The sequence below is a fragment of the Lycorma delicatula genome, chromosome 6 (assembly GCF_047948215.1).
Source record: "Lycorma delicatula isolate Av1 chromosome 6, ASM4794821v1, whole genome shotgun sequence".
Lineage (NCBI taxonomy): Eukaryota > Metazoa > Arthropoda > Insecta > Hemiptera > Fulgoridae > Lycorma > Lycorma delicatula.
The window spans coordinates 25,270,934-25,298,664 of NC_134460.1; the positions used below are offsets into that span (position 1 = coordinate 25,270,934).

Here is a 27,731-nt window from a genome sequence, read left to right on the forward strand (position 1 = left end):
TATCCTTAAAAATTGTAATTTAATAACTATATCAAAATACTACTTTATATTTAGTAACCAGTTCTCTAATGCGAGGTGGTTGTAAATATGTTTGTTATTTATCAATCTCTTCTCCAAGATTTTCATTATAACTGATCTCCTAGTCATGAATAAAAATAATAATGTAAAGAATATCAGGAAATTTAACTAAAGTGAAATAAAACAATTTTACTTGAATCTGAGATCAGTATAATTTTTATTATTACAGTAATTTAATCATTATAAAAATATATAATTATACTATTACAACATTATATTGATAAACATAATAAATAAATAAAACAGTACGCTAATAAAAAAATTACAACATCCTTCATTTTTCACTTATCGTATAAAGATGTTATATAGTATAATCGACCGATGGAAATGCTTACATACTTAACATTTAAAGAAAGAAAAATTACAAAAAAAGCATTTATCATTAAAATAATTATGATTGATGACAAATTAATTTGTCAGAATAATGAATGATACATTTTTATTCTCAAAATAATTGTATTTGAAATTATTACAGTACCAAAGATTCATCAGTAAGTGAAATCTGAAAAATACTGCAACTATATAGATTATATACTGAACATGATAAATTCTATTTTTTGCATTAAAGTTTTACATTATACTACAAATAACTTACATAAAATATGAATTGTAACTCTATACTGTAAACGTAATGAACAAAAATAAATATAAAAGTACAATAAATTTATTGGATTTTTCTTTTTAAACTTTCATTTCATTAAAAATTTTCAGTTACGGTATTTTTCATAATGGTACAAACCTTTTTCTAAGTGGCTGTATTATTAACACCATAATCATTAGGTAAATTATGTTTATAACAAAAATATTTACATTGAGACTGAAAGAAAGTTGAGATAAAATACTATATCCTGTAATTGGCAATTGCAGTTAACATCAAGATTTTATATTTTGTCAATTAAAGTAATTACTTAGATAAAATTGCAACAATTATTATTAAGAAAAGTTTAAATTAAGTAAATATAAAAAAACCAAATGAATAATTTTCAATTTCCCAGCTATTGATATGTTAAAGTAAAAAGTTTAAGTAAACCCTATACATGGATTTTTATAGAGTAAACCCTATACATGATTTTCAATCGCATTTGTTCAATCTTTTTTTTAAATATTATTCTTCTACTTAAAAATCTCTTTATCATGTCCAATAAAAAAAAACATACATTTAAGTACATTTCTCTAAAAATGTCTGACGTTAAATACTGTCCCGAAAATTTTTTTTTAAATTTTAACAGCCACCTTGCTTTCAATGTCATACAATTGCTGAATATAACCTATACATAGTCAAGAAGCATATCAATTTAATGAAAATAACTTACTAGATCATTAATTATAATAATAAAAATGATATGAGTATTAAAATATATTACTGAATATTGCTTATAATTTATTAGTTATCAATAAAAGTATAATTCTCCACCTAAAGTTTATTTTATAAAAATTTGATGTGCGTTTAATCAATTTTTATTTTATTAGGTTTCATTTTTTAATAAAATGATTTATATTTACTGAACATTAATAATAACACTATTATTGACCGATGACAATTCTGGAAATCAGTAGCCCTATACAATTCAGAAATCACAAATCCACACTCTGTGAAAATAATTTTGTGTATACACTTCTTCAATCCAGCTACAATTCAACAACAGTCAAGACTATGTAACAATATATAATTAATTGTAATGAATATATACAATTCTCTTCTGGTAATTAGACTTATTAGTAAACTTTATTTAAAAATAACTTTCATCCGCAAACTGATCAAGGGGTCCTTCTCAAATAACGTAACAATTTCTGGCCATTTTGAATTGTTGCACTACTTAGTAATGCACTGATTTTCAACTCCTCTCTACTGTTACAAATGATGTGGTGTATGCTCATCTAGAATAAAAAGCCATGTAAAATTTACAATTAATTTACATATTAAAATATAATATACAGTTTATGTAACCTTTATAAATTTCATAGTCTAATCCCCCTCATTTCAAATACATTATGTTACTTGTGAATGACCCCTTGTGCAAAAATAAATTAGAATTATTTTTAAATATCAAATTGGTTTCTTAATATGATTTTAAAATAGGAGTACATCCCTCTTGATTTAATGTCCATGAAAATAACTTCTGAGAAGTTACTGTTATGTATATTTATTAATTTGCGTATTAGAAGATGCACAGAAAGTATTATATAAAAGAACAGGTAAGAAATTCTTACCTTCTTTTTCTACTATTAAGTGTTTCTGATAGCTCATCCTTTTTTCGGTATACTGCAACCATTTCATACAAAAAAGTCCAGAAAAACCTCAAAACTGAATTTTTAAAATAACTTTAATGATACTGTATTTTAATTTAATAAATTAAATACTTTTTTGGATAAATAAATACTTTTTCAAATCACCATTTTACATTATATAACGACTGACTTTTATTTTTATTTAATCTGCAGAAAATTCTGACAATTACAGCAATATAGAAGAATAACTGGTTTAGTAAAACTACCTTTATTTTATTAAAATTTTAACATCTTTATTGATTTCAAAGTAAAATAACTTGCTTTTATTATATATGAGCTGTTTACACTACAAAAATATGTTTTAATAATGTCTATATATTATATATATAAATTATGTCTACGGAATACTGTGGTGATTACTTAACACTTTAAATTATAAGGAAAATAAATAATCTAGAAGCACTTTTCTAACCACACTAAAATAATAAATGAAGGCTTAGCAATGTCAATTCAGAGATAAAATATTCATAATTTTGAACGTTTGTTAAAAGTACAGGAAATAAGCACCAACCAATTCATAAATTATTGATCATTGCATGAAAATTATTCACTAATTGTTTGGGTTTTGAAAAAGCAAGAGTCTCACTTTTTTCATAAACAAAACTATGCCATAGATATCTTATAAATAAATAAAGTAATTAGTACAAAAAAAAAAATATAACAGATAGATACATAATAGTGTGTATTGTTTAGTACAAAACGATTGTAACTTAAGTTTGTACTTCACGTAAAGTGATATAAAAATACAGTAACACATTAGGTTATTAAAGTAAAATAGTTCTGAACTACTTATCTACAAACATTTATTTGTTATTTACTTAATTTTTCATAAAAAAAGTCATTATTTTTTTTTTAATTTGAATAATTCTGACTCTTACTTCTTTCTCTTCTATCGGTTCAGATTCTTAGTAAGAGACAAACCAGCATGAACTGAGCTATTGAACATCAAATATATTAATTTTTATAACTTTTAAATGCATAAAAGCAAGAGTAACAAATGAAAACACTACAGATTCATACTTAAAAGTGAAATAATTCATCACTTACATGTATATATAGCAGCAAATAATTGTTCTGGTATTTTTATCCGTATGACAAATATGTATGGAACAATATAGCAGGAGTTTCTGTACAGTTGATTCAGGCTTACAGATCAATGCAACTTAAAACTGCTGAGTCAGGACTTAATTATAACAAAAACTGAAATCAACATTATGACATTTAACAATTTAGTCATCTACTTTAAAATGGTTAAACAGTAGAAGCGTTGTACTTATACTTCTTTGAAACATATTTCATATTCAAGATTCTTGACAGTTATATCAAAACTGAATCTCAAAATACATGAAAATTTCATAAGAAAAAACAATTAACTGCTGAAAAAAAAAATTGCATTTCTTATGTAAAACTTGATGTGTTCAAACTGTTCTCGACTAATCAATAATTTGTTAGTTTACACGATTGTTACATATTACACATTATTTAGCAATCTATTCTAAAGCAAGGAGAAAGGAATATGTTATTGTACCTTGTAACTTTAGAACCAATGCTTTTTAAACAGCTGATGGGTATAAATAAGACTTCTGTCACTTTTTTTACACTTTCATTTTTGTAAGTTTTTCTACATTTTCATTGCCACTTTAATATAACAATTACAATTTTTTATGAACAGAATGAAGAAATCACAGATAAATGAATACATCAAACTTGATTAAAAAGAAAGAGTAATGAATTTTCTATTCTAAAACATGGATTGGAAGAAAACGAAAACTTTTACAAGTAACTCAATATTAAAATTCATAAACTGTATGGTAATGAACATGTCAAATGTACATAATAAAAATTATTATAGACAACTTTATAAAAATCCTGAAGTACATTACTGATTATTAAAAAGACACATCTACCTCATTTTTCACTGTGTGGCAATCAGAATTGCTAGTAAATTTCATTTCTCAAAAAGATGAGTAGTTGATACTATTAATGCTATTATTATTAATATTTCACTTATAAAATTTGCACATCATCATTATTTTGGCTGAAATCGACTTCCACATTGCGTAGTCCTAAGAGAATTCAAACATGACTGTATACCATATCAATGGCAGTCATGATGTATTTCTTACTTTTTTCTGTTTAGCTTCTGGAACCAGTGTAAGGTATTACTTCATTGGAAGAATGAGGATGATATGTATGAATGTAAATAAAGTATAGTTTTGTACAGTCTCAGATTGACCCATTCCTGAAAAGTGTGGTTAACTGAAACCCATCCACCAAACAACACCGGTATCCACAATCTAGTATTTAAATTTGTATAAAGGGCAACTGCCATTACTAGGATGTGAACCTTAGAATGCTCAACTTCAAAATCAGCTGATTTGCGATGACAAGTTAACCACTAGACCAACCTAATGGTGGGCAAGTAATGATGTGATGCAATGTGGATTTGATATAGATAAAAGTGTCAATGTACCTTAATATTAAATAAACTTATGATTAAGTATGTGATATCACACTTTAAATCAATAAAACCTTTGAAATTGTTATTAAGCTCATTTATATAAACTATCATTAAATGTGACATGATGTATGCAATCTCAATAACTTAAAAAAAAAAACAAAATATAAAAGCTAATTGTTCATTTTCAAAACAATTTCATTTTGAATATAATAATACAATATCATGATTATGATAAAAAATTGTAAGTTCATGTTCCCATACAAATGAAAACTGCAATTTAAAAATAACCAAGCTTAATTTTATTTTAAATGTTTATTTAAAACAACTGTTTAATAAGATCAATGCAGTTTGTTCATTAAACAAATTTTCTCACTCTCCTCCGAATGATTCACAAGAGCAGACCAAGGAATTTTTTATAAGATGGACTTTCCTTTGGTATTAATTTTCTTTAAATGAAGATTTTAATTCATCCTGACAAAGTTTTACCTGATTTTAAGGAAAAATTTTTAAAAAATTAGCGTCAATAAATAAAGATCTATTTAATCATATCAGAAACTTCTGGTAGCTAGTAATTATACACATACTAATTTTCTACACTTTCATTGCCACTTTAATCTAACAATTATAATTTTTTATGAACAGAATGAAGAAATCACAGACAAATTAATACGTCAAACTTGATTAAAAAGAAAGAGTAATGAATTTTCTTCTCTTAAACATGGATTGGAAGAAAACAAAAACTTTTACAAGTAACTCAATATTAAAATTCATTAAACTGTATGGTAATGAACATGTCAAATGTACATAATAAATATATGGTATGAATAATCATGTTAACCTGAAAGGCATATGGATTCTTTGTGTAACGATTTTTGAACGGGTCAGACAGAGCAAGATAATTTCTTACAACCGATTCGTTCAAAGATACCTGTAAAATAACATATCTTGAGAAATAAAAGAATGTAAAATAATGATAAGCCTGGTTTCTACAAATGATTGGGCAATTTTGTTTCATTAGTTTTCAAATTATGAGTATAAATTTCCTTTGGCTAAATATAGATAACCCTACTACTGACATGTGGGTTACCGTGACAGTAGATCACATGAAAAACAAAATAAATAATTATCAATAGAAAAGTTACATACATAAATCAATAAACATACATCTAAAACTAGGATAATCAAACAAACTCATTTGTCTCAATAAAAATAATTTAAATTATATTCGACTGCATTTATTAAAATCAGTCATATAAAACAAGTCAACAAGTTACATAAAACAACTGTTACTTATCATCTAGTTTATCGTTAGCCGCTGATGCATAACAACATTAAAACATCCTTTAAAACAAACTTCCCTTTGTTTAGCTTTACTGGAAGGACACAAAATATTAAGTAATTACTATTTAAAAAAAAGAAAAATATATAAAAACTACAAAATATACATAAATTCATGTCTTAATTCAACCAAACAAACAAAAAAAAAAAAATTATAAAAACATAATTAAATAAAAGTAAAATATGAACAAATACATTTTTAGTGTATCATTAAGTTAAAAAAACGTCATTTTGTGTTGCTTTAAAATTTAATTAACAATTAACATAAAATAAGAAAAAAATTAACCACAAAAATTGTCTTCAAATTCTCATCTGAGATTTATTACTTATTTTTCAATAAAAATAAAAGAAAACATATTTTAAGAATAAACAAATTGAAAAAAGAAACTTTAATTAAACTGTACTAAAAAAAGAAAAGAAAAAATATACCCATATCATTTAAGTTATTACTTCATAATAAATTCACTACAATTAAAATAAAAAAAACCAAACAATAGAAATTCCTATTTTTTATTATATTTTCTCTGCAGTCCAAGTTCCATAACTTTAGTTCAAATCTTTTAACTACAACAGAAAACCTTATACCAGAATTGCTCAAATTATTAACCTACGGTTTCTTTATAAATTTTTGACTATTTAAAGAAGTGTCATACAATTTAAAACATGGACAATCTGTAAGAATAATGAAAAGTACTAGAAGAACTTTAAAATTTATAAATGAAAAAGAATGAAGTAAGCAAACTAGATGTAATTACAAGAGTGACATGTTGAGAAAGATGGATAGATATGAGAATGATAAATAGAAGGACCTTAGTTTGCTTATGAAGCACAAGTTAATTATCTATAGTGAAGGACAAATAGAGGCGTATGTGGAAAAATAAGAGGAAGAGTGGATTGCTAACAGATAAAAAAGGAAGACATTCATTCAGTTACTCAAATTCAGATTTTATAAAAGTTTTTCATTAATTTTTCTACAGTCTTCACAGTTTAAAAATAAGAATGTCTTAATACAATTAACGCAAATAACGTTTAAATATAGTAGTTTCTATAATTAGATATAAACATTTATCGGTTTGTTGCATCTTGCTTATGCACATAATTTCTACTCTTTGACTTGTAGATTAGTTTGAAATCAACACCATCAAAAATGAAGCGTACATATTCCACCACCGTGTTAATAAATTGAGGGAGTAAACAGTGGGAAAGCAAATACAAAAACTGGTTGGTAAACAAGAGGGACCTCAATGCCAAAGTGCAGGTTGTTTTTTTTCAAGTATAAGTTCAGATCTTCAGTAGCTTCTCAGTGAATACAATGACATGCTGTATTCAACGTAGTTAAAAGCTTTTAACTGTGCAGCACAAGCTATATATGAATAATGATGATGAAGATGGCAGATGTAACAGGCTGAAAACAAGATTGAAAGGGAGATTGTTAAATGACATTAAAATTAATGTAAAAAAGTAAAAAATATATATGTATAGAGAGAGTCAGATATTCAGTAGCTTCTCATTGAATACAATGACATGCTGTATTCAACGTAGTTAAAAGCTTTTAACTGAGCAGCACAAGCTATATATGAATAATGATGAAGATGGCAGACATAACAGGCTGAAAACAAGATTGAAAGGGAGATTGGTAAACGACATTAAAATTAATGTAAAAAAGTAAAAAATATATATATATATATATATATGTATGTATAGAGAGAGAGAGAGAGAGAGGAGAGAGAGAGAGAGAGAGAGGAGAGAGAGAGAGAGAGAGAAAGATATTATTCAGCTGAGGAAAATAATACAAGTTTTGAAAAGAATAATTTCTTAATATTAACTCTTAAACAAGAAACCTCTCAGTGACAGTTGTACAGTGATCAGATCAATTAGGTTTTGATAACAGATGTTAGTGAACCTTCTACCTAACTTTCTCAGCCACAGTTAACAATGAAAAAACAAAGGGGACATTTTTAATACAAATCAAACAATTTTGCAATAATAATACCAAAACATCATATACAATAATACACCAAAACATCATACCAATAATACACGAGAAATCTAATGATATTGAAAAATTCTAAGAGTTAAAAAATGAAGATTGATGAAATACTACACTAGTAAAGCATAGCAATTTAAACAATTATTTTAATGGAAAATCTGCAATAACTTATGTGATTTTTCAGTAATTATTATTTTTATTATAGTGAAGGTAATAATTCTTTTGCATGGTGATAATATATATATATATATATATATATATACACACATTATATATATACCCTTACACAAAGGTCACATGAACACATGTTGTCTTCTGCATGCTACATAATTAAATTTTTTAAATAAAAGCCCATAATTTTGATTGGTTTTAAACAAATTTGTTTATAGTAATTGATAATTAAAAATATGTTTTTTTTCCAACTTATGGAACCAGTCACCTTTATTATAATGTATTCTTACAATAAAACAACTGGTTTGCATAGTAAATTTATTTACCAACATCAGAAATAAATTAATCACATAAAGATGCCTATATTAATTTACACTGTAAAATTTAATGTAATTTTATGTGACTTGTAAAATGAGCTAACAGTTTGTAACAATATAGATTGTCCAATAAAATTTCAGTCACACAACTAAAATAGTTAATGATAACAAGAACTCAGCATAAATGTACCACTTAGCATGTAAAGCAGAGTATTACTATAAGTTTTTAACACTGGTTTTTCTTTACTACTACTAATGAACCAAGCTATGGAAGTTTAACTGCAGAAATATATCAATATATATTTTTCAATTTAATAATAATAATAATAATATTTTATCAGTCTATATAAATGGCAATAAAAAAAAATTAAAATATTTTGAACAAAATATAATACATATAATGAAGATTTACATAAAATCCATCTAGCTGAACTGTTTAACAAATACTACTACTTGTAATTATTAGGACTAATAACATTATTATTATTATTATTGTTACGAAATATTATGATATAAACATATAAATACTGTTCTTTATCATGTTTTATCTAAGTAAATGTTCTTTTTCTTAATCTATCCACAGTAGAAATAAATGCACACCAAACACACAAACTCACACACATACATACGCACACTCATACACATGAAACTGATTAACTGTACAAAAATTATATAAAATGAATGTTGCACATTTTTTCTTGATGGAGATGGTGGCATGTATAAATCCGTTTTAAATTATTAATTAATTTAACTGTTTTAAAAGAAAATAAATTACACTTAAAAAACTGATTATCATGGATTTGGTCCTGAATCTCTCTTTGCATCATCACTGGACTTGTCATCTTTTTCTTCTGGGGAAAAAAAAAAAATGATATTAGTATTATATAACAGACCTATATGTTTTTACTTACCAACTCACAAACAGCCAGTCAAAAGAAGCTAGTTATTTGAAATTTGATACAAACATTATTCCTAATGACAAAATAATTTTTTTTTTGTTAATTACATTTAAGAGGGTAAAACATGGCTTTCCTAAAAACATTGCATATAGTGAGGTAGAAGCTAAAAATATAGCACAGAAGTTAAACATAACAATTTTCAGAGCACATACTAAATAAATAATAAGGGTTTAAATCCCTGCAATATAATTCACCAGCCTTAAGAAACATTCTTAAAAAGGTTGTTTATTTTTAAAATTTATATTAAAAAATTGATAAAGCAGTAAAATATTTATATAAATACTGACAAATAAAACTTACAATGTAATTTTTAACATTTACATTCAAATTAAAAACACAACCAAGTTAATTCCAATATTAACCAACCGCTACATTAAAATGGCAGCTGTTAGATGTAAATTTACTTCCTATAATCTCTTTATCACTGTAATATGAAACGCCTATTAATATAACATTCATACAAATAGTTTTAATCAAAATCTTAAGAAAAGAAAACACTTGTGTGTAAATGTATAACAGACTTGAACAGAGATTAACAGTAATATAGATTTACCTGATCTAAGTAAAAACATTTTAGATTGAAGCTTTCTAACCTTTCAATTAAAAATTAGTTGTTAATAATCATAATTTACTTATTATAATGCAAGTAGAACGGTAAGACTTACCAAAAGTATAAATAATGAGATTTTTTTCCTAAAAAACCAGAACATCCACTAGTCTTCTTGTACAATCTCACTTTTCATTTTCAGATCTAAACTTTACTTCTTCTCATAATATATCTTTATGTATGAATCAGAATATCCATGTATATGTAAATATGAGTGTCTCTTAATGCCAATGTTCTCTTAAAAAACTCAAGAGTGGCTTATTTTGATATTTTGTTTACAGGATTATACATGAACGATAACATATCTTAACAAAGCTTGCAGAATGAATTAGATATCAATTTACATGATTGAAATCATGATTTTGATTTTGTTTTTCAATTTAAATAAAGCCACTTCATTTCCTCTCAGTGAAAAATAATTACTGGCTGATAGAAAAAACCATTTCCTTCCCATAAAATTTTGTTTCATGCTCTGGATAAATTTTACAAAAAGAAATTCAATTTTTGTGATTAACGTATACTGTAAATAAATTTTATTTAAAATCTCAGAGATAAGAATTAAATCGGATAAAATTTGAAACAATATTCTTATAATAAATATATATATTTTTTTATTTACTAGGAATGTAATTCTGATTTTTTAAATATATTATAATTACTTTGTTCATGTGTATTTACTAAAGATAAATACCCAACCCAAATATCAAAATCATTAAAAATGATACACAAGGAATTTTCCAAAACTGTGAAGCAGATTCTGAAAAGCTCGTATTTAGAGTTTACAAATAAACAAAACATATCACATCCAATTTTGCCCAGCGCAAGGCAATCTGATTTTGTAAGGATGAAGTGACTTCTGACTCATACAATTGATGATACTATCAAGAGAATGCAACCTGAATTGTAATCGGAGCAGCAATATAACAATATAAGATTATATTGTCTTTCGAGAAACAGTACTCGAAAGACAATATAATCAAAAAATAAAATATAACAGAGAAACAAAATCTATAGAAATTTCAAGAATGTAGTTTCAATATTAGTTAAGTAGTTTTTTAAGTTTATATATTGAAGTAAATACACTATGTTCACATTGCAACTTGTTTTACTGGTTGATTAAATACACTATAAGTAAAATTCAAATTTCAAGATTGAATTTGGTTTAGCTAGACATGCATTTAAGTACTACACTTAGGTTTTCAACAAAACCTTAGAATGAACTTACAAGTAGATATTTGTACATGCAAACATAATAGTTGCAATAAACATTCTAAATAAATTTAGAGGTATTTATAAATTAAATACTACATAATACATAAGAAATAAAGTAATATAATCTGAAACCAAGTAAACTTAGAAATAAACATATAGAAGACTATGCAAACGGTCTTGTATAGGTTTAGTTCTAAAAGACAATCAGTAATTTTTATAAAAGCACAACAGTTAGAAAAATAAGACACTTTTTAAACTAAAATGAATCAAATAAATACAAGTTCTTTACCTCTAACAGTGGCTATGAAAAAAAAATGGTCACTGATAGTAGGAAAATATAGTAAGAAAGTAATTCAAAATATTTTCAAGACGGTTAGAATTTAAAAATATAGATTGTAATGTACAGAGTATTGTATTTATTATAATAAATTCATAAAAAGTGTCTTACCTTTTATTTCAGTTTTAACATCATCACCCTTTGTGTCAGTATCACCTTTAGACTGGTCAAGTCGTGGTCGTTTCCTGCCTTTGAATGATCTTTGATCTCTACGGTTGCCACCAGTGCCAGCACCTTCATCATCAGAATCACTGAACTCATTATCTGGCGCTATCCTCTTATCCTGGACAGACTGAGGTAGTCTTTCATCAGGGCTGACTTTGTCTTCATCCTCTGAATCATCCCTGACTGCATCTTCTGGTATTGCTGCACAAAATGTACAAATACGATCCGGTTATCAGAACATAAATGTAATCAATCAAAAACAGAAATACATTCAGATGTCATTTTCAATTAAGAAAACTGTTCTCTGAATAGTAAAAATATTCATACATAATAAGATACTTTTATTAGAATCAGTAGGTCAAATACCACGCTTCATTTTCTGAAAGGTTATTATCACACAAGACATGAAAAAAATCAATAAAAAATATGTGTGCAAAACACAAACACCAAGTTTATAAATAAGAATAAAATTATAACGGCTGATATTTGTTTTATGACTTGGATAACTTAAACCAGAATAAGCCTTGACTCATTTGATGGGTTATATAAAATTTAGTGGTTCTGATAATTTTTGTGTTCATACAAAAATTATCAGAATTCAGATTTAAATGGTATTTTACTTAAAATATTCTCCTAAAGCCAATTATTTTCCCAATTTTGTTCCTACTATTCACAACATTTTTTAAAAATCATTTCAGAAACAAACAAAAATGTCATACTTATCTTTATATTCTTTCTGTCATATTTTATATAAGGTTTTATTTAATCTTTATTATATTACATATTTAAAATTTTGAAAAACATATTTTTCAAAGTCACAAGGAACAAGTTTAAGTGAATAAGGTAAGTGTTGAGCTAAAAAATCTACTGTGTAAGTTTTTTGCATGATAAAGCTTTTACTTTTGTGCAATGCTGGTCCTTTGTAAAGAAAGATGATCCTGAAAGGTCGCAGAACTTGACAAGGACCACTATTTGTTGATTATTTCTCCAGCCTCATGAAGCATAATTCTTATAACTGAATGAAGGCCAAATTTAAGTTGACACTACTGCAACTCTATTAAATTAATTTTGGTTTAAGAGAATTCAGGATTGTACTCTTTAAACTTGCAATTAATCACAGTTTACAATCTTTACAATTTTTTTTGTTGTAATTTTTAATGCACTCAAACAGGTTTATCTGAGACCAGTTTTAGGTCAAATCTTTCTGAGATCAATCTCATAACTAATCTTTTCATAAGAACAAACTATAAATTTCTGTAAATTCTTCAGATAAGTTCAAAATAGTTTCATATATAATGCAACTTTTTCACTTTTGCTGATAGTCTTGTGACCAGATAACTCTCATTACATTCAAAATCTTGAATGCAACTAATAAAATCCCCCCATAGACTGTCAAAAATGTTCATACATTTTGCCAATTTTCTGATATGGCAGAGATGAAAAAGATTCATAATTCCTTTTTCAAGCTTCAGAATAAAATAGTAATGAAGAAAAATACAGAAGTGCAGTGGAAATATCTACTCATGGCACATATATGCTAAGTTTACAAAAAAAAAATTGTGGTAAGTGGTGGTAATGCTAAGTCTAAATCCAGTTGTCACTTGACCCTTGATATATTCCATCAGTTAGAATATTTCAGATCACACCTCTTACTGTAATTAGAGACAACATAGCAAAATAATTAAAACAATGTACAGAAATGTCAAATTTAATGAACCTGATTAGTTACCTTGGACTTGAACTCCGGGAGCATGAGGTAGCATTCTCAAATTTTCAAACAGTCGTGTCCTAAAAACAATAGAATATATTAAGAATTACAATACAGAGCATTGTAAAAAAAAAGCCACTGAAATAGAAAATGTTTAAAAACTGAATGTTCATCATCTATACAAAATTAATTAAAGGAATGTTTCTTTAATGAATATTACATAAAGTTAAGTCATCATTGTACACACATGTAGTTCTTTAAAACTGATTAAAAAACTTAAATTTTAAAGTAAACATAATATTTTTATATATTCCTCACAGTATTATCTTGCTAAGCAACAATCCAACAACTGGTGATGTAAGATCAGAATTGCACACACTCATGTCAATTGAGCAGAATGTTGTAGATAAAATGAAAATTACACCTTCTGGAAATTTGAATTTCCACTAATTGAAAATATATGATCTCAACCTTTCTTTTTTTAAAAAAAAGCATACTTTAGTTATTATATACCAAGATAACATATAGCAATAGTCGAACAGGATTTCATAAAAAATGCCACAAAATTTATCATTCAAGAAAAAATACCATATTTCTTTAAATAAATTCCATTTTTAAGTTAATCTGTATTTCTGAGAATTCATTTGTTCATCCCAAATTTCCCTGAATAATAATAACTCAACAAAAATTATGAAATAATGCCTGTAAGATATATTTATAGCGTTTTATGATATTAATACTGAACTCGCAAAGTTTTCATAAACAATAACTTAAATCTTTCAAGTTAGTATGTTTTTGACAAAATAAAACTGCTGAATTTTTTCACATGCTACTATTTTCAAGTGTATAATTATAAACATGAAACTATTAGCAACTATTTAAGTGGCATAAGTGCCAACCTGAAATTGCTTGTAGTTACTACATTTAAAAAATATATATGTAGTTAAGGGTTATAGCAATTTATTGATTTTTTCTTGAAAAAAAAGAAAGAAAAAAACAATTTGTTTATGCAAATAAAAATTCTACTAACACTAAATTTAATGTCAAACTTTCATTCAAAAATGTTTAACTTTTATTTAAGTAAAAATAATAGTAATGTATTTTTGTTATTTTTAGAATAAAATAAGAAGTCAAAACATTACAATTTTAGCTTGTTTTCAAAAACCATACCTGATCTGTAACTTGAAAGAAAAAAAAAGTAAAATCAGTCATCCAAAACTACTCCATATTATTTCAGATAATGTTTATTACACAGTACATATTTTATAAGCCTTAACAAAAAAATTAGATGAGAATGTAGCTTATTCCTAGCTTTTTTGTTCTTGTGTATAAAACACATAATTGATTGTGAATGGAAATGTTTGAGAACGATGTACAAATTCAAGGGAGAGAAAATTAAGATGTTTTGATTCATTATGTTCCTTAGTAGGAATGATTAGTACCAAATTTAGAGATTTAGGAATTAGAAGAAAATTCTGAAAAATGTTTATTTTTATGGCAGTGAAATGTAATATTTTGTGGCAATAAAGTGGATATTAATAGAGGTAAAATAGACAAAAAAAATATATATATATAATTTTTTTTAAAATATATGTTGTTACAAGATATGTAATAAATAAGACATGTGATTACTAAGTTTTAAGGGCTCTTTTTGTTGTTGAAAACATCCACAATTAGTTGTAATTGGTTAAGTACTGAAAGAAAGTATAAAGGAGAAAACCTATCACAGCAAACAAAGATCAACAGGTAACTGAAGACACAGACTTAATATGGTATTAAGTTTAAGTCTTAGTTATGTTGGTATGTCCATTTAAAGAAAGTACTTTTGAAGAACAGTGTTCTGTGATCCGATTTTTACTTTCAGAAAGTGTAAAACTGTCAGAAATATTCTCTCAAATCAACAAACGGTATGGCAGTAGTTACATGAACCGTATAAGTTTTTACACATTGGTGGAAGAGTTTAAAATAACTGAGAATAAAAGACTAGTAAAGAAGAATAACAAATTGAAAGCTGTACTTTACTTATACCACAAATATAAATTACATGGCATACCAATCAATATATAAGTAAATAAATATCAACAGATTACGTACTTAATTTTTTCCAGGTACTCTGAAGTATTCTGATTGGCCATATTAGAAGGTGATATGTGAAGCTTAAAATCAGGTCCAAAATATTCAAAATAATCATTGTAAGGTAATTCATTAGCGATCTCAGTACCAAGTGCGACAGAGGTCTCATAAGTCCAACACCTTGACACATTGCGTATCGTATAACCACCTCCACCGACCATCAGAAATGGAAGTGAATACTTCTTCACAAATTCAACACATTTTCCATGACCTGCAAAATGATAAAAAAATTAATTAAAAACGAATCAGTGTATTATAAAAATTAATTTAGGAGTGGTATTTGCTTCAAATAATAAAGGATAACTCCTTTATTAATTCCTAAGGATGACCAGATATCTGACAACTGATAAAAATAAAGATTAAGTTAAAATTAGAGATTGGCTTTTATAAAATATATATATGTACATTTATTATAATTATTTCAGGATTTTTTTTGTTCATATCTACTTTATTCTTTGAAGGCCACCACTGCTTCTAAAGCCCTTTACGTATGCAGGTGCGAGCCTTTAAATAAACTGTATTTATTATTTTTGTTTTGGTATTCCATTAAAAACATAAATTTGTAGCAGTGTTGATCTCAACATTCTAGAGGTGATGAGTTTTTGATTAATACTGTATTTTTTAATGTTAATTACATGGTTACCAGTTCATTTTGAGATACTGAGATAACTTCTTTTTGATAAGTTATAATTTGCTAAAAAAAAAAACACAATGTTAATATGTAGTAAAAATTTAAAAAAATTATAATTAACCCATTGCATTATAATTTTTCCATTATAAAGTATGTTTAAATAATTAAACAGACAAATATTTTTAGTAAAGTAAACACTTAATGTAGGTAATTGAAACTTTTGTAAGTGTTAGTTGGCAAACTTGCAAGGTGTTAATCAGCTGTAAGTTAACATTTACGTAACCATAACCTCTGAAAGTCTTAGTTACGATAATGAGTCCACTTGAAGAAAGTACTTTTGAAGAACAGCGTTCTGTGACCCAATTTTTATTTTCAGAAAAGGTACAACCGTCAGAAATATTCTCTCGAATCGACAAACAATACGGCAGTAGTTGCATGAACCATACGAGTTTTTACATGCGGGTGGAAAAAAGTTTAAAAGTGGCTGCAAAAATGTGACAGACGAGCACCGCTCTGGGTGTCTGGTAACAGTGTCGTCCTCGGCATTACATTCACATATTGATTCACTTATCCAAGAAGACTGACAACTTACAGTTGCAGTAAAATGTTGAGTAAGTGTTGACACAACTCATTCCATCATTCAAAATAAACTGAACAACCATAAAGGTAGTGCAAGGTGGGTTTCCAGAGAGATTAACATTCATTAAAAAGCTGAGAGGATTTTGCATTTGCACCAAACTCAAAAATCATTTCAATAAGAAAGGAGATGCATTTTTGGACAGGGTATTAACCTGTGATGAAACGAGGATACATCATTTTGAGCTGGATTCCAAGCGTCAAAGCATGCAGTGTAAACACCCTGAATCGCCTTCCGTAAGAAATTCAAAATGCAACCATCAGCTGGTAAGGTCATGTTAACCATCTTTTGAAGTGCCCATGGTCTGATTTTCTGTGATTATTTAGAGGAACAAAGCACTAACAACAGTCTATACTAGTTAGCCATGATTAAGGACAAAGTCAAGCCCGCATTGAAGAAGAAATGCCCAGGATGGCAGAAGAAAGGCATGCTTCTTCTTCAAGACAACGCTCGACCTCATACGGCTCAACTGATGCTGGAAACTATTGGCAAAGTGAGTTGGGAGCTCCTATCTCATCCTCCTTACAGCCTTTCCCCCTTCAGATTTTTATCTTTGGTCCAAGGAAAGAAGCTTTGCATGGAATAAAGTTCAATGACAATGAAGAAGTAAAGAAAAAACAACAACACTGAAAGATAAAAGTAAATAATTCTTTGCTAAGGGAATAAGAAGACTTATAAAAAGATGGGACAAGTGCAGAGAAGTTGGTGGGGATTATGTGGAAAAGTAGACAAAAAAATTGTATTTATTTAATAAACCATTTTAGCTGTACAGCTGTTTCTGTTTAATTATTGAATGACCCTTGTAATTTTCATGAATAGTATAAACAATATATGCAAGAATTAAATATTATAGATAAAGAATAAAATAAAATAAAATAAAAGTTAATTACCTCTAACAGTTAAATTAAAGCAGCCAAGTCTGTCACCGGTCAAAGAATCAGCACCACATTGTAATACTACAGCACTAGGTTGAAATGTTTCCATAACTTTTGATATAATGGGTACAAATATTGATTCATAACTTTCATCATCCATTCCATCTCTCAATGGAATGTTAACTGCATAATATTTACCTTTTCCAGCACCTATGTCCTAAAAAAGGAAAATTAAAAAAAAAAATGTATAGAGAGCATTATTCGTGAAAATAATGCAAAAAATTCATATAAATACATCTTAAAATGCTTAGTTTGCAAGTTACAGTTGTGAAAAACTACGCTCGGATTTCAGCTACCTCGATGAAATGGTCATAATGATATTTTTAGGTTGTTAATTAAGAGGCAGAATTAGTGATTTTTTATGGTTATGACCTGAAAAATTGAATAAAATAGCTCCCAGAACCGTACCTCTATCATACGTGAATATATACAGTATCTAAATGTGTTGAAAATGGTGGGGGTCATTTTTGATGAATATTTATTATAAACTGGTACATATAATACAGCTTGGTCTATTGTACTGTTTCTAAATAAAATCCTAACTTTTATTCAAAAGTTCTTTTAAGAAGTTTTATTCAAATTTGTCTTGCACCAATTTGTTCAGAATTAAATTCTCTACAAGTTTTGTTTAAAACTTTTTTATGTTTATTACCCATTTAACAAAGTTATTGTGCATCAAACATAAAAGAGTTTTTATACCCTAATTTATTGGTTTTCACCCCAGATTTATCACAAACTACTGCAGATATGGTTCTGGGACCTATTTTATTCGATTTTTCAGGTCAAAATGTTTTTTGTTTAGTTCAGTTGAATAATATTTTATAACAGAGAAGTTAAATAAAAATAATCACATACCAACAAAAAAAAAACATGCTTATATTTGAATTTAAAATTACGATAACAAGTTAACTATTAAGTAAATATTTGGTAATTAACATTTTATTATTTTATTTATTTACTTATTTTTTATAAATACTCACCCGTAAGTCTCCAGTTCCAGGGAAATATTCACCATATTTATGAAAAGAAACAGTCATAACTCTATCTGTAGTATAAAATGCTTCTTCAACACCATCACCGTGGTGTACATCTATGTCAATATATAAAACTCGTTGGTGATATTTTAATAATTCTAATATGCCCAACACTATGTCATTAACATAACAGAAACCTAAAAAAAAAAGAAGAAATAACACAAAATTACTGTACATAAGTGGTACTTATTTTCATTGGTTCCAGAGTTATAGCCAAATAAAATTTGATTAATGAAATATTTGGATCTTACAAGGGAAGGCGGCACATCGATTTGAATCAGACTTTGCTCTTTTTTAATTTATTTTTTAACTTTTTTAAAATTTAAATATATTGATTTATTAATAATTGTTAACTTGCAATTGCAAAAAAAGTTTTACAACAAATAATAATTATTCAATAGTAATAATAAAAAACAAATATGAAAAAAATAAGTTATTGAAATAAAATTTTATGTACTTTTAAAATGTGTATATGTAATTTAATAGCATTATTACATAGGTGTATATGTATTTGATTTGGTGAAACATTTGATTATTTAACATTAATAGAAAATTATAATTTAGAATTGTATTATTTATGGATTTTCTAGTTAACTTCTGTTTAATTTAATTATTTTGTAATTTCTGAATTTACATTTAACTTAACTACAGAGTAACTGAAAAATAGACCCTCACAAGAACAACATATACACTAAGGCATACATACACGACGATCTTTAATAAATTGCAAAAACTTCTTATCTTTTAGTTCATTACTCCTCTGATATTGTCAGACAATATTCTCCTTAAGTCGGAGTTGATCATCATTTCGTTTAGTCGTTTTTTGTTGCTATCATTTAATCGCTCTTTGGTTTTGTGTACATATTCTCTAGTTTTCAAATTTTCTGTCTTTATATTCATCATTCTCTCTTAATATTTTTATTCTTTCCTTGGTCTTAATGTTTTTTTCCTCTTTATATTTATAATCTTCTCTTAATCTTTTTATTCTTTCTTTGGTTTTAACATTTTCTTTCTCTACATTTATCATCTTCTCTTAATGTTTTATTCTTCCCTTGTTCTTAACATTTTCTTCCTCTTCAAATTGATCTTATTTTCGTTTTTTGAGATATATTTCTTCATGTTATCTTTCTTTTTCCTGTAGGATTGTTTCTTTTTCATTTTTGATTATTCGCTGAATATTACAATAATAAAAATTGAATACTTTACATTGTAAGGTCGAAATTAACATTTGTAACCAATATACAGAAGTTCAGTAAATGGAAATGTTTAATTATTTATTAACTTTTATTTAAACAACACACCAAAAATCTGAAACTTTTGTTAATCAGCAACTCACAAAGATACGAATAATACTGATCTGGTAATACAACCGATAAAGGGACTTTTACTCTATCCTAATATTTTACGCAAGATTGTTAGAATAATAATTATGTCGATATTTAATCTTAATAAAAACTAATATTTCAGCTATTGTGTAACTGTCCACTCTATTAAAGAATTGGAGGATTGTATCTCACTTTCAAATGAAATAAGTTTAAATGAACTGCAGCAAAAAATGTGTATATTCAATTTAATAGCCATACAAGGAAGTCATATATGGTGTCCACCATATGTTTTGTAACCACCATATTCTGTAATTAACAAAAATTTTAGATATAAATTCAAATTAAAAATGATTGTTTCATAAACAAACTGATGACTGCTGTTGGTTTTCTAAAATCTTTTCTTTGGTACCACAGGAATTTTTTCATCAAAAGTTTTTACTGATCACTTTTAGATTTGGACTTGAAATGATTTCAATGGTTTCTCAGCTGTTTTGAAAATTAATGGTTTAAAATAGTACTAAAAATAGTGCAACACAGTGTATAATTAAAATGATGAAATATTAATGATAAATTGTTTATTTTTTGGGCAACTGTTGTAGTTTTTAATTCATAATATTCAAAACAAACAATACCAACAAAAAAATTACATCTAAAATACCATATTAGGGACAAATATATGTACATTGGGAGATATAACTGTTGCATGTACAGAAATGGAATAATACATCACTGCTAACTCATGTTTCATTACTTTGATAAAGTTATTTTTATGGATCGAAAGATATTTTATTTAATTTCGTTTATATATTATATAGTTTTACGATGGGACAGGTGTGTTAACTGATGGATCTTGACAATTACTTTTGGTGGTACTGTCATTATAGTAATGTAAACTTCATTTCCTGAAGTCTGAATTCCTTTTTTTAATAATTTTCTTTAAAGGTGATATGGGAAATATATTTTACAAACTATTTTGTCTAAATTGGTTTATATATTAATAAAAACATTTTAAAACCATTTGTTGCATATACCTATATTACAAACAGTTCTTTTGAAGTATCCACTGTGTTTTTATAGATTATCAAAACCAATATTAATAAAATAATTTCTCTCCACATTTTTAAATTAATTAGAAAAAAGCAAATTTAACATCTTCAACTAATATGACTCAACATTTATATATATATAAAACAGTAAATTTTAAATAATCTACAAAATGCAATCTTTTTTAAAAAAACTAGAAGAGAGAATGTATAAAAAATTTTCAGCCCCATAGGCATAAAATAAAGGAAGTTAGTTACATTCAAGCACAATGAATCATGATACAAATAATTTATTATATTTAAATCCTTTATATGCAAATGGAAGAAAAATCAAACAAATAGTTTTTTTCTCTAAATTACCCAGGTAATTTTAATTCTAATATTATTTAAACAAACCTGATGCTTCTGATTTTTTAGCATGATGAAGTCCACCACCCCAGTTGATGCATATTTCAGATGCCTGTTTATTTAATTTCACTGCAGCTGCTACAGAGCCACCAGCTGATAATTGGCAAAATTCATATAGACCATCAAATACTGGGCAATCTTCACCAACATTAACTAAAAATAAACATAATTACTAAGAATTATTCTATTAAGTTAATACTTATAAAACTCTTTAGAATCTTGAAATTAAAAAAAGCACAACAAATTATACGAATGATAAAAATCCATATGATGCTAATGATTATTTTAATATCAAAGATAAAATTTATATTGATATTAAAGCTTAAATTATAATTCAAACTGTCATACTTTTTATAAGATCTACAAATTAATAATTTCTTTAATTCATCTTTAATCCCTCTGAAACTAATTTTTTCAAATGAGATAAAAGGAAATTTACATTTAAGTATCAGGCCCATTCACAGAAGGCAGTCTGTTTTACTTTTGGAGGAACATGTTTTATATTATACCTGGTTTGAAATAAATAAAATCAAAATTGAACTTTTATAAAATGTAACTTAATTTTCCTGAGAGTATGAAAGAATTAGAGAAGGTAAGAAAGTTTTAAGTTAAGTTTCAAGTATTTATTCAGGCATCAACAGATACAGCAAAAGTAGAAAATTCTTTATTTTTACTTTAATAGTACAAGAAGTTTGTGAAATTATCAGTACTATAAAAAAAATTATCAAATAAGAAAAAATTACCAAACCTAACATTTTCTTAACAATACTATCAAAATCACATGGAGTAAAAAAAAAAAATCTGTAAGACCAGATTTTTTAATACACTGTGAAAAAATTCAGCATCTTTACAACCAGCATTATAATCATAAATATTGTTATCTATTTACTGTAAACATTAAAGAAAACCCATATTAACTAACTGAGATACTAACCCTCCATGGAGATACTACTATAAAAATCTGACAGATAATTTGGCAAATGTAATAGATAATAATAAAGGTAAGAATCAAGTTCAATAATTTCTTATAAGATTAAGTTTAAATCAGGAAATTCAAAATAAAATGTCAGAATTTATGTTTGACAATCATTTCATTAATACAAGAACACCTTATTTAATTCATAAATAAATTAATGGTCCCCTTCATTATGTTTAGATTTCTTGAAAGATAAAATAAATAAATTAAAAAAAAAAAAAAATATATATATATATATATATATATATATATATATATATATATATATAAAGGATTGTGTTAATCTTACATCTCTGCATCTGTTTATTGTATTCAGACATATTATCTGGTCGTATACTACGTAAGAATCTAATATAATCATCACTATGGAACTTAGTCATTTCTTCAGCAGTTGCTTTATGTGGCCTCTGAAAAAAAAAATTTTTTGTTCAGGTTAATTAAGTTATACTAATAATAAATAAATGTTAACAATTAAGCATAAACTTGTTATCTTTGTTATATAAAGAACTAAAATATAAAATTCTATAAATCACCAGGAGTAGTTATAGATATATAAGATATATTCAGGAACTAAACTGCAATAATTTTTTAATAATAGAGTAGGTTTATTTCATTACTAAAACATTAAGTAGAAGTTGTTTCATTCTAAAAAAATGAACTTTTTCATTCCTTTTTTATGTGCAGCTAAAAATCATGATCCACTCAATATTATTTAAGATATACTGTAAATTTCAGAATGTAAGTTTAGATTAGCATTTTCATCGGCATAATTATAACTATGAAAACTTAACAGAGTTAATATTATTAAATTATGCACAACAATATTTATTGCATATACATATCTATTAAACACTAGAATACTTCAGCATCAAAGCATACTGAAACTACATCATTTATAAACATAAAAGTTATAAGCAAATTTGGATTACTGTAATAGTTTCAAATTGGATAACATGTAAATGCTCTATAGTCTTATTTGCTGGAGATAGCGAAGAGATTAGTAAACTATACAAAATAGTCTAAACAAAATTCATAATTTATCTCATATAAAAATAAAATTAATGCCACTAGACATGCAAATATAACAATACAAACATATTTATCTCAAGAAAATGATTGTTTGCATTTATTATGTCATGTTCTTTTACAAAATATTATTATTATTATCAAACAAGGCCCTGGGAGAGGTTGCAATGGAAAGAAAAGACTATCACATTTTAACTTGTCAGCATTCTGCATTCATATGACTAAAGTTAATGCCACTTTGTCTTGGTGTTTTATATTTACTATAAAACCTAATATAAAAACACTACTAACAAAATTTTTGCAAAACATTTTTCTATTTTATACAATTTTAAATAATTATATGGTAAAATTATGGAATTATATTATAAAATATTAATTTAAGACAAAATTATGTATATTATAAATACATTTTGTCAAATAAAAATTTTAGATTTGGATTTTTAAGTACACAATTCCTCCTTAAGCCTTTAATTTCTTTAATTTGTGTTACTATATTATGTAATAATATATTTAAAGTAAAACTGACTTATAGTATACTATTTATATGGTTTTTATGTTTTTTTTTTCTTCAGTCGTTTGACTGGGTTGATGTAGCTTTCCAAGATTCCCTATCTAGGGCGTCATTTCATTTCGGTATGCCCCTATCCCTATGTTGCCTGCCTGCACAATTTTTTCCTTCTACATGTCCCTCCAATATTAAAGCGACTATTCCAGGTTGTCTTAATATGTGGCTCATAAGTCTGTCTCTTCTTCTAACTACATTTTCCAAATGCTTCTTTCTTAATCAATTTGCTGCAACACCTCTTTATCTTTATCTTTGCTGCAACATCCATCACTTTATCTTTTCTTCAGAGGTACTCTAATCGTCCAAGTTTCGCTTCCATATAAAGCTATGTTCCAAACATACACTTTCAAAAATCTTTTCCTGACGTTTAAATTAATTTTTGATGTAAACAAGTTATATTTCTGACTGAAGGCTCGTTTCACCTGTGCTATTCAGCATTTTATATCGCTCCTGCTTCATCCATCTTTAGTAATTCTACTTCCCAAATAACAAAATTCTTCTACCTACATAATCTTTTCTCTTCCTATTTTTACATTTAGTGGTCAATCAATCTTCTTTATTTCTACTACATTTCATTTCTTTTATTTTGTTCTTGTTTATTTTCATGCGGTATTTCTTGCATAGGACTTCATCCATGCCGTTCATTGTTCTTTCTAAATCTTTTTTACTCTCAGCTAGAATTATTATATCATCAGCAAATCATAGCATCTTTATCTTTTCACCTTGTTCTGTTACTCTGGATCTAAACTGTTCTTTAACATCATTAACTGCTATTGTTAACTGTTATTGTTATTGAACTGTTGTTCAATGTAAAGATTAAAAAGTAATGGTGATAGGGAACATCATTGTCAGACTCCCTTTCTTATTACGGCTTCTTTTATATGTTCTTCACCGTTTCTTCATGTTTTTATTAAATTCCACCGATTCATCTGACACCTTTTCTTCAGGTTAAAAATCCCAATCTACATTTCATTATCACTAAATTATAGTCACTATCAATGTCTGCTCCTGGGTAAGCTTTGCAGTCGATGAGTTGATTTCTAATGCTTAACCATGAATATAATCTATCAATGATATGTTATATACATATAACATAACATATACATATCAGTTATATAATTGTTCTTTTCTGAGAATTTTTAGTCTGTTTACTGGTTTACAGCTAATAATCAAAAACCAAATTCCAAAGGAAAAACATTGGAGGCATGCAAACAATAGTGCACTAAAAAGTAAACAAGCGGCTATTGGTCTTTTCTTTTTTAACACTTTCAATGTACCATTTTACAAGTTATATAAATATACCATACTACAAGTTTGTAAATAAAGTGCTGACATCCTGTTTATTGAACATTTAAAGTTTGTATGCAGAAAAAAGTTATAACAAACATTTTTTCATAAAAATAAGATTTATAAAACATCACAGCCATGACGAGGTCAATATTATCAATCACTTTCTGACTGAAAATTTTGGTAGGTAGCAGTAAAATCTTCACGTATTTATTTATATAATTAATTTATAGTAATTTCTGCGCATCAAGGATAACAATTTTTATTTCATGTTAAAATAAGTTATTTTTGAGTTCAATAAGAACAAATGAAATAAAAGTAATTGAAACTGAAGAACAAATATATTTATGGTTATCACCTTTAAGAAATTTCATATTTTGTTTAGGGAATTAAAAGAAACTTCTGACATTTAAGGGCTAGATTTTGGTGCTAAAACGCTTAAAAACTAATGGCTGACTATCTACTTATTAACTAACACTAAGTTTTAAAAAAGGAAAAAACAGTATTTTATCTTACTTTTTAATGACTTTTTCAGTTGCACTTTACTTATTTTATTCATAAAATATTTTTTAATAACACTGAATCATATTTAAAAGAATTCTGTCTAAACCTCAAAATTACCCAACCTAGACACTGTATATCTGAAACCAAAATTACTAATATTTCAACTACTTTGAAGTAGAATCCATTTTATCTTATATTATAATACAAAAATAATACAATGCAATAAATTTAAAATCACAGAACAGTGAATACTAATCAAATATCAACAAGTTTTGGGACGTAAGTTACCAGAAGCATCACATCATAATAGAATAAATGAGAGCAATTTTCTGTAATTATGATTATAATATATAAATAATTAGATAATTTAAAAAAGGATATATGTATTAATAACACTAATTTATTTAAATAGTAATGTACAAACAGCAGTACGTTAATAAACAACACAACAAAACTACCATTATTACCTTCAATATTCAAGAAAGATCAAAAGCATTATAGTGAAATTTACTCACATATATTTCCATTTTTCTATAAAGTCCATAGTTCAGAAGTAAATTATGTGTCATCCTTATCCGATGAGGTTTCATCGGATGTCCTTGTCCATAATAATAATTCCCAATATCACCTTAAAAAAACAAAACAAAAAGAATGTTTAGTAAATATACATACTAAAACAATACTTAAAAGCACATAATTTTTTATTGAAATAATTAAACAAGAAACAAACGTGATTAATTTGGCAAAAAAAAATCAATTAAAATATTAATTTGGCGGGAAAATTGGTAATAAGTAATATAAGTGTAAAATTGTAACTAAAAGTTTAATCAAAGTTAAATGAAATTTTACACTTCAACAACCACCATTCAGACCACCGTAGGATCTAAGATTTAGTCTACATAATAAAATATAATAAATCATCTAATCAAAATTTATCAAATATGTTTACACAAAAAAATTAATCGGGATTTTTTTTTTTAAATAAATAAATTCTTCTAAAACTAAAAAGTACGATAAAGTACGACGCCATTAACACGACCATACTTTACACATGTACGGTGATACGATGGTGGTTATAGAGAATCTTTACACTTAAACATCGTAAAACGATTACTTTACAATGATACCCAACAATATATTCACAAATTAACACTTTGAACACTAAAAATGGATGAAAGTATGAATATTTATTTATTTAATTAATGTTTGGCCAGGTATAATTTAATTTCAAGGTAATTAAACACTCAAAACGCTTCCAATTTATGAAGCGGGATATTAGACTGCGACTTGACTTCTATGCACAACACTGACTTAAATAAACGCTGCAGCTGAGGAATAGCACTTACTGTCATAATAGTAGCAAACACGTTTTTTACTGTGAGGCGCCGTAGCCATGGTTAACAATTTCACTTAATATAACTTGTATAAAATTAAGAAGTTTACACACTATTTTACAGACACAATTCACAATACAACTATCCCCTCCAAGATGCCGAAAACAGTGATGTAGACTCTACATTATTTGGTCAGATGAAAAAGTCTCTTGACTTTTCTCTTAAATAATCTTAAAATCATCTTTTGATTAATAGTACGCT

At 26.5% G+C, this 27,731-nt stretch overlaps 1 protein-coding gene across 9 annotated transcripts; it reads right to left on the bottom strand.

Annotated features, from left to right (window-relative positions):
- On the bottom strand, window positions 1-27,624 carry HDAC1 (histone deacetylase 1). Of its 9 annotated transcripts, none has more exons than XR_012756857.1 (12): window positions 27,483-27,624; window positions 26,652-26,764; window positions 23,044-23,161; window positions 21,767-21,931; window positions 18,949-19,139; window positions 17,924-18,125; window positions 15,727-15,976; window positions 13,654-13,712; window positions 11,916-12,125; window positions 9,420-9,492; window positions 3,415-3,567; window positions 1-1,956 (listed from the first exon to the last, which is right to left on the bottom strand). XR_012756857.1 is itself a non-coding variant. In XM_075369446.1 (11 exons), the coding sequence occupies exons 1-10, from the start codon at window positions 27,529-27,531 to the stop codon at window positions 9,437-9,439; spliced, it is 1,413 nt and encodes a 470-aa protein (XP_075225561.1). In that variant the 5' UTR covers window positions 27,532-27,624; the 3' UTR covers window positions 1-1,956; window positions 9,420-9,436. The 9 variants fall into 9 exon arrangements, 3 of the variants coding, with proteins under 3 accessions (XP_075225561.1, XP_075225559.1, XP_075225558.1); XR_012756855.1 differs by having other exon boundaries at window positions 9,420-9,495; XR_012756854.1 differs by having other exon boundaries at window positions 11,871-12,125.
- Between the last annotated feature and the right edge of the window lie 107 nt (window positions 27,625-27,731).

What these genes read in the sequence shown, in the direction of transcription:
- HDAC1 (XM_075369443.1), bottom strand. Translation starts at nt 27,531, where the DNA reads ATGGCTACGGCGCCTCACAGTAAAAAACGTGTTTGCTACTATTATGAC. An exon ending in CTTTAATTTAACTGTTAGAG is followed by an intron (nt 15,977 to 17,923) that starts GTAATTAACTTT and finishes ATCATTTTGCAG; the next exon opens with GTCATGGAAAATGTGTTGAA. An exon ending in TGTTAAAACTGAAATAAAAG is followed by an intron (nt 9,496 to 11,870) that starts GTAAGACACTTT and finishes TTTTTTCCCCAG; the next exon opens with AAGAAAAAGATGACAAGTCC.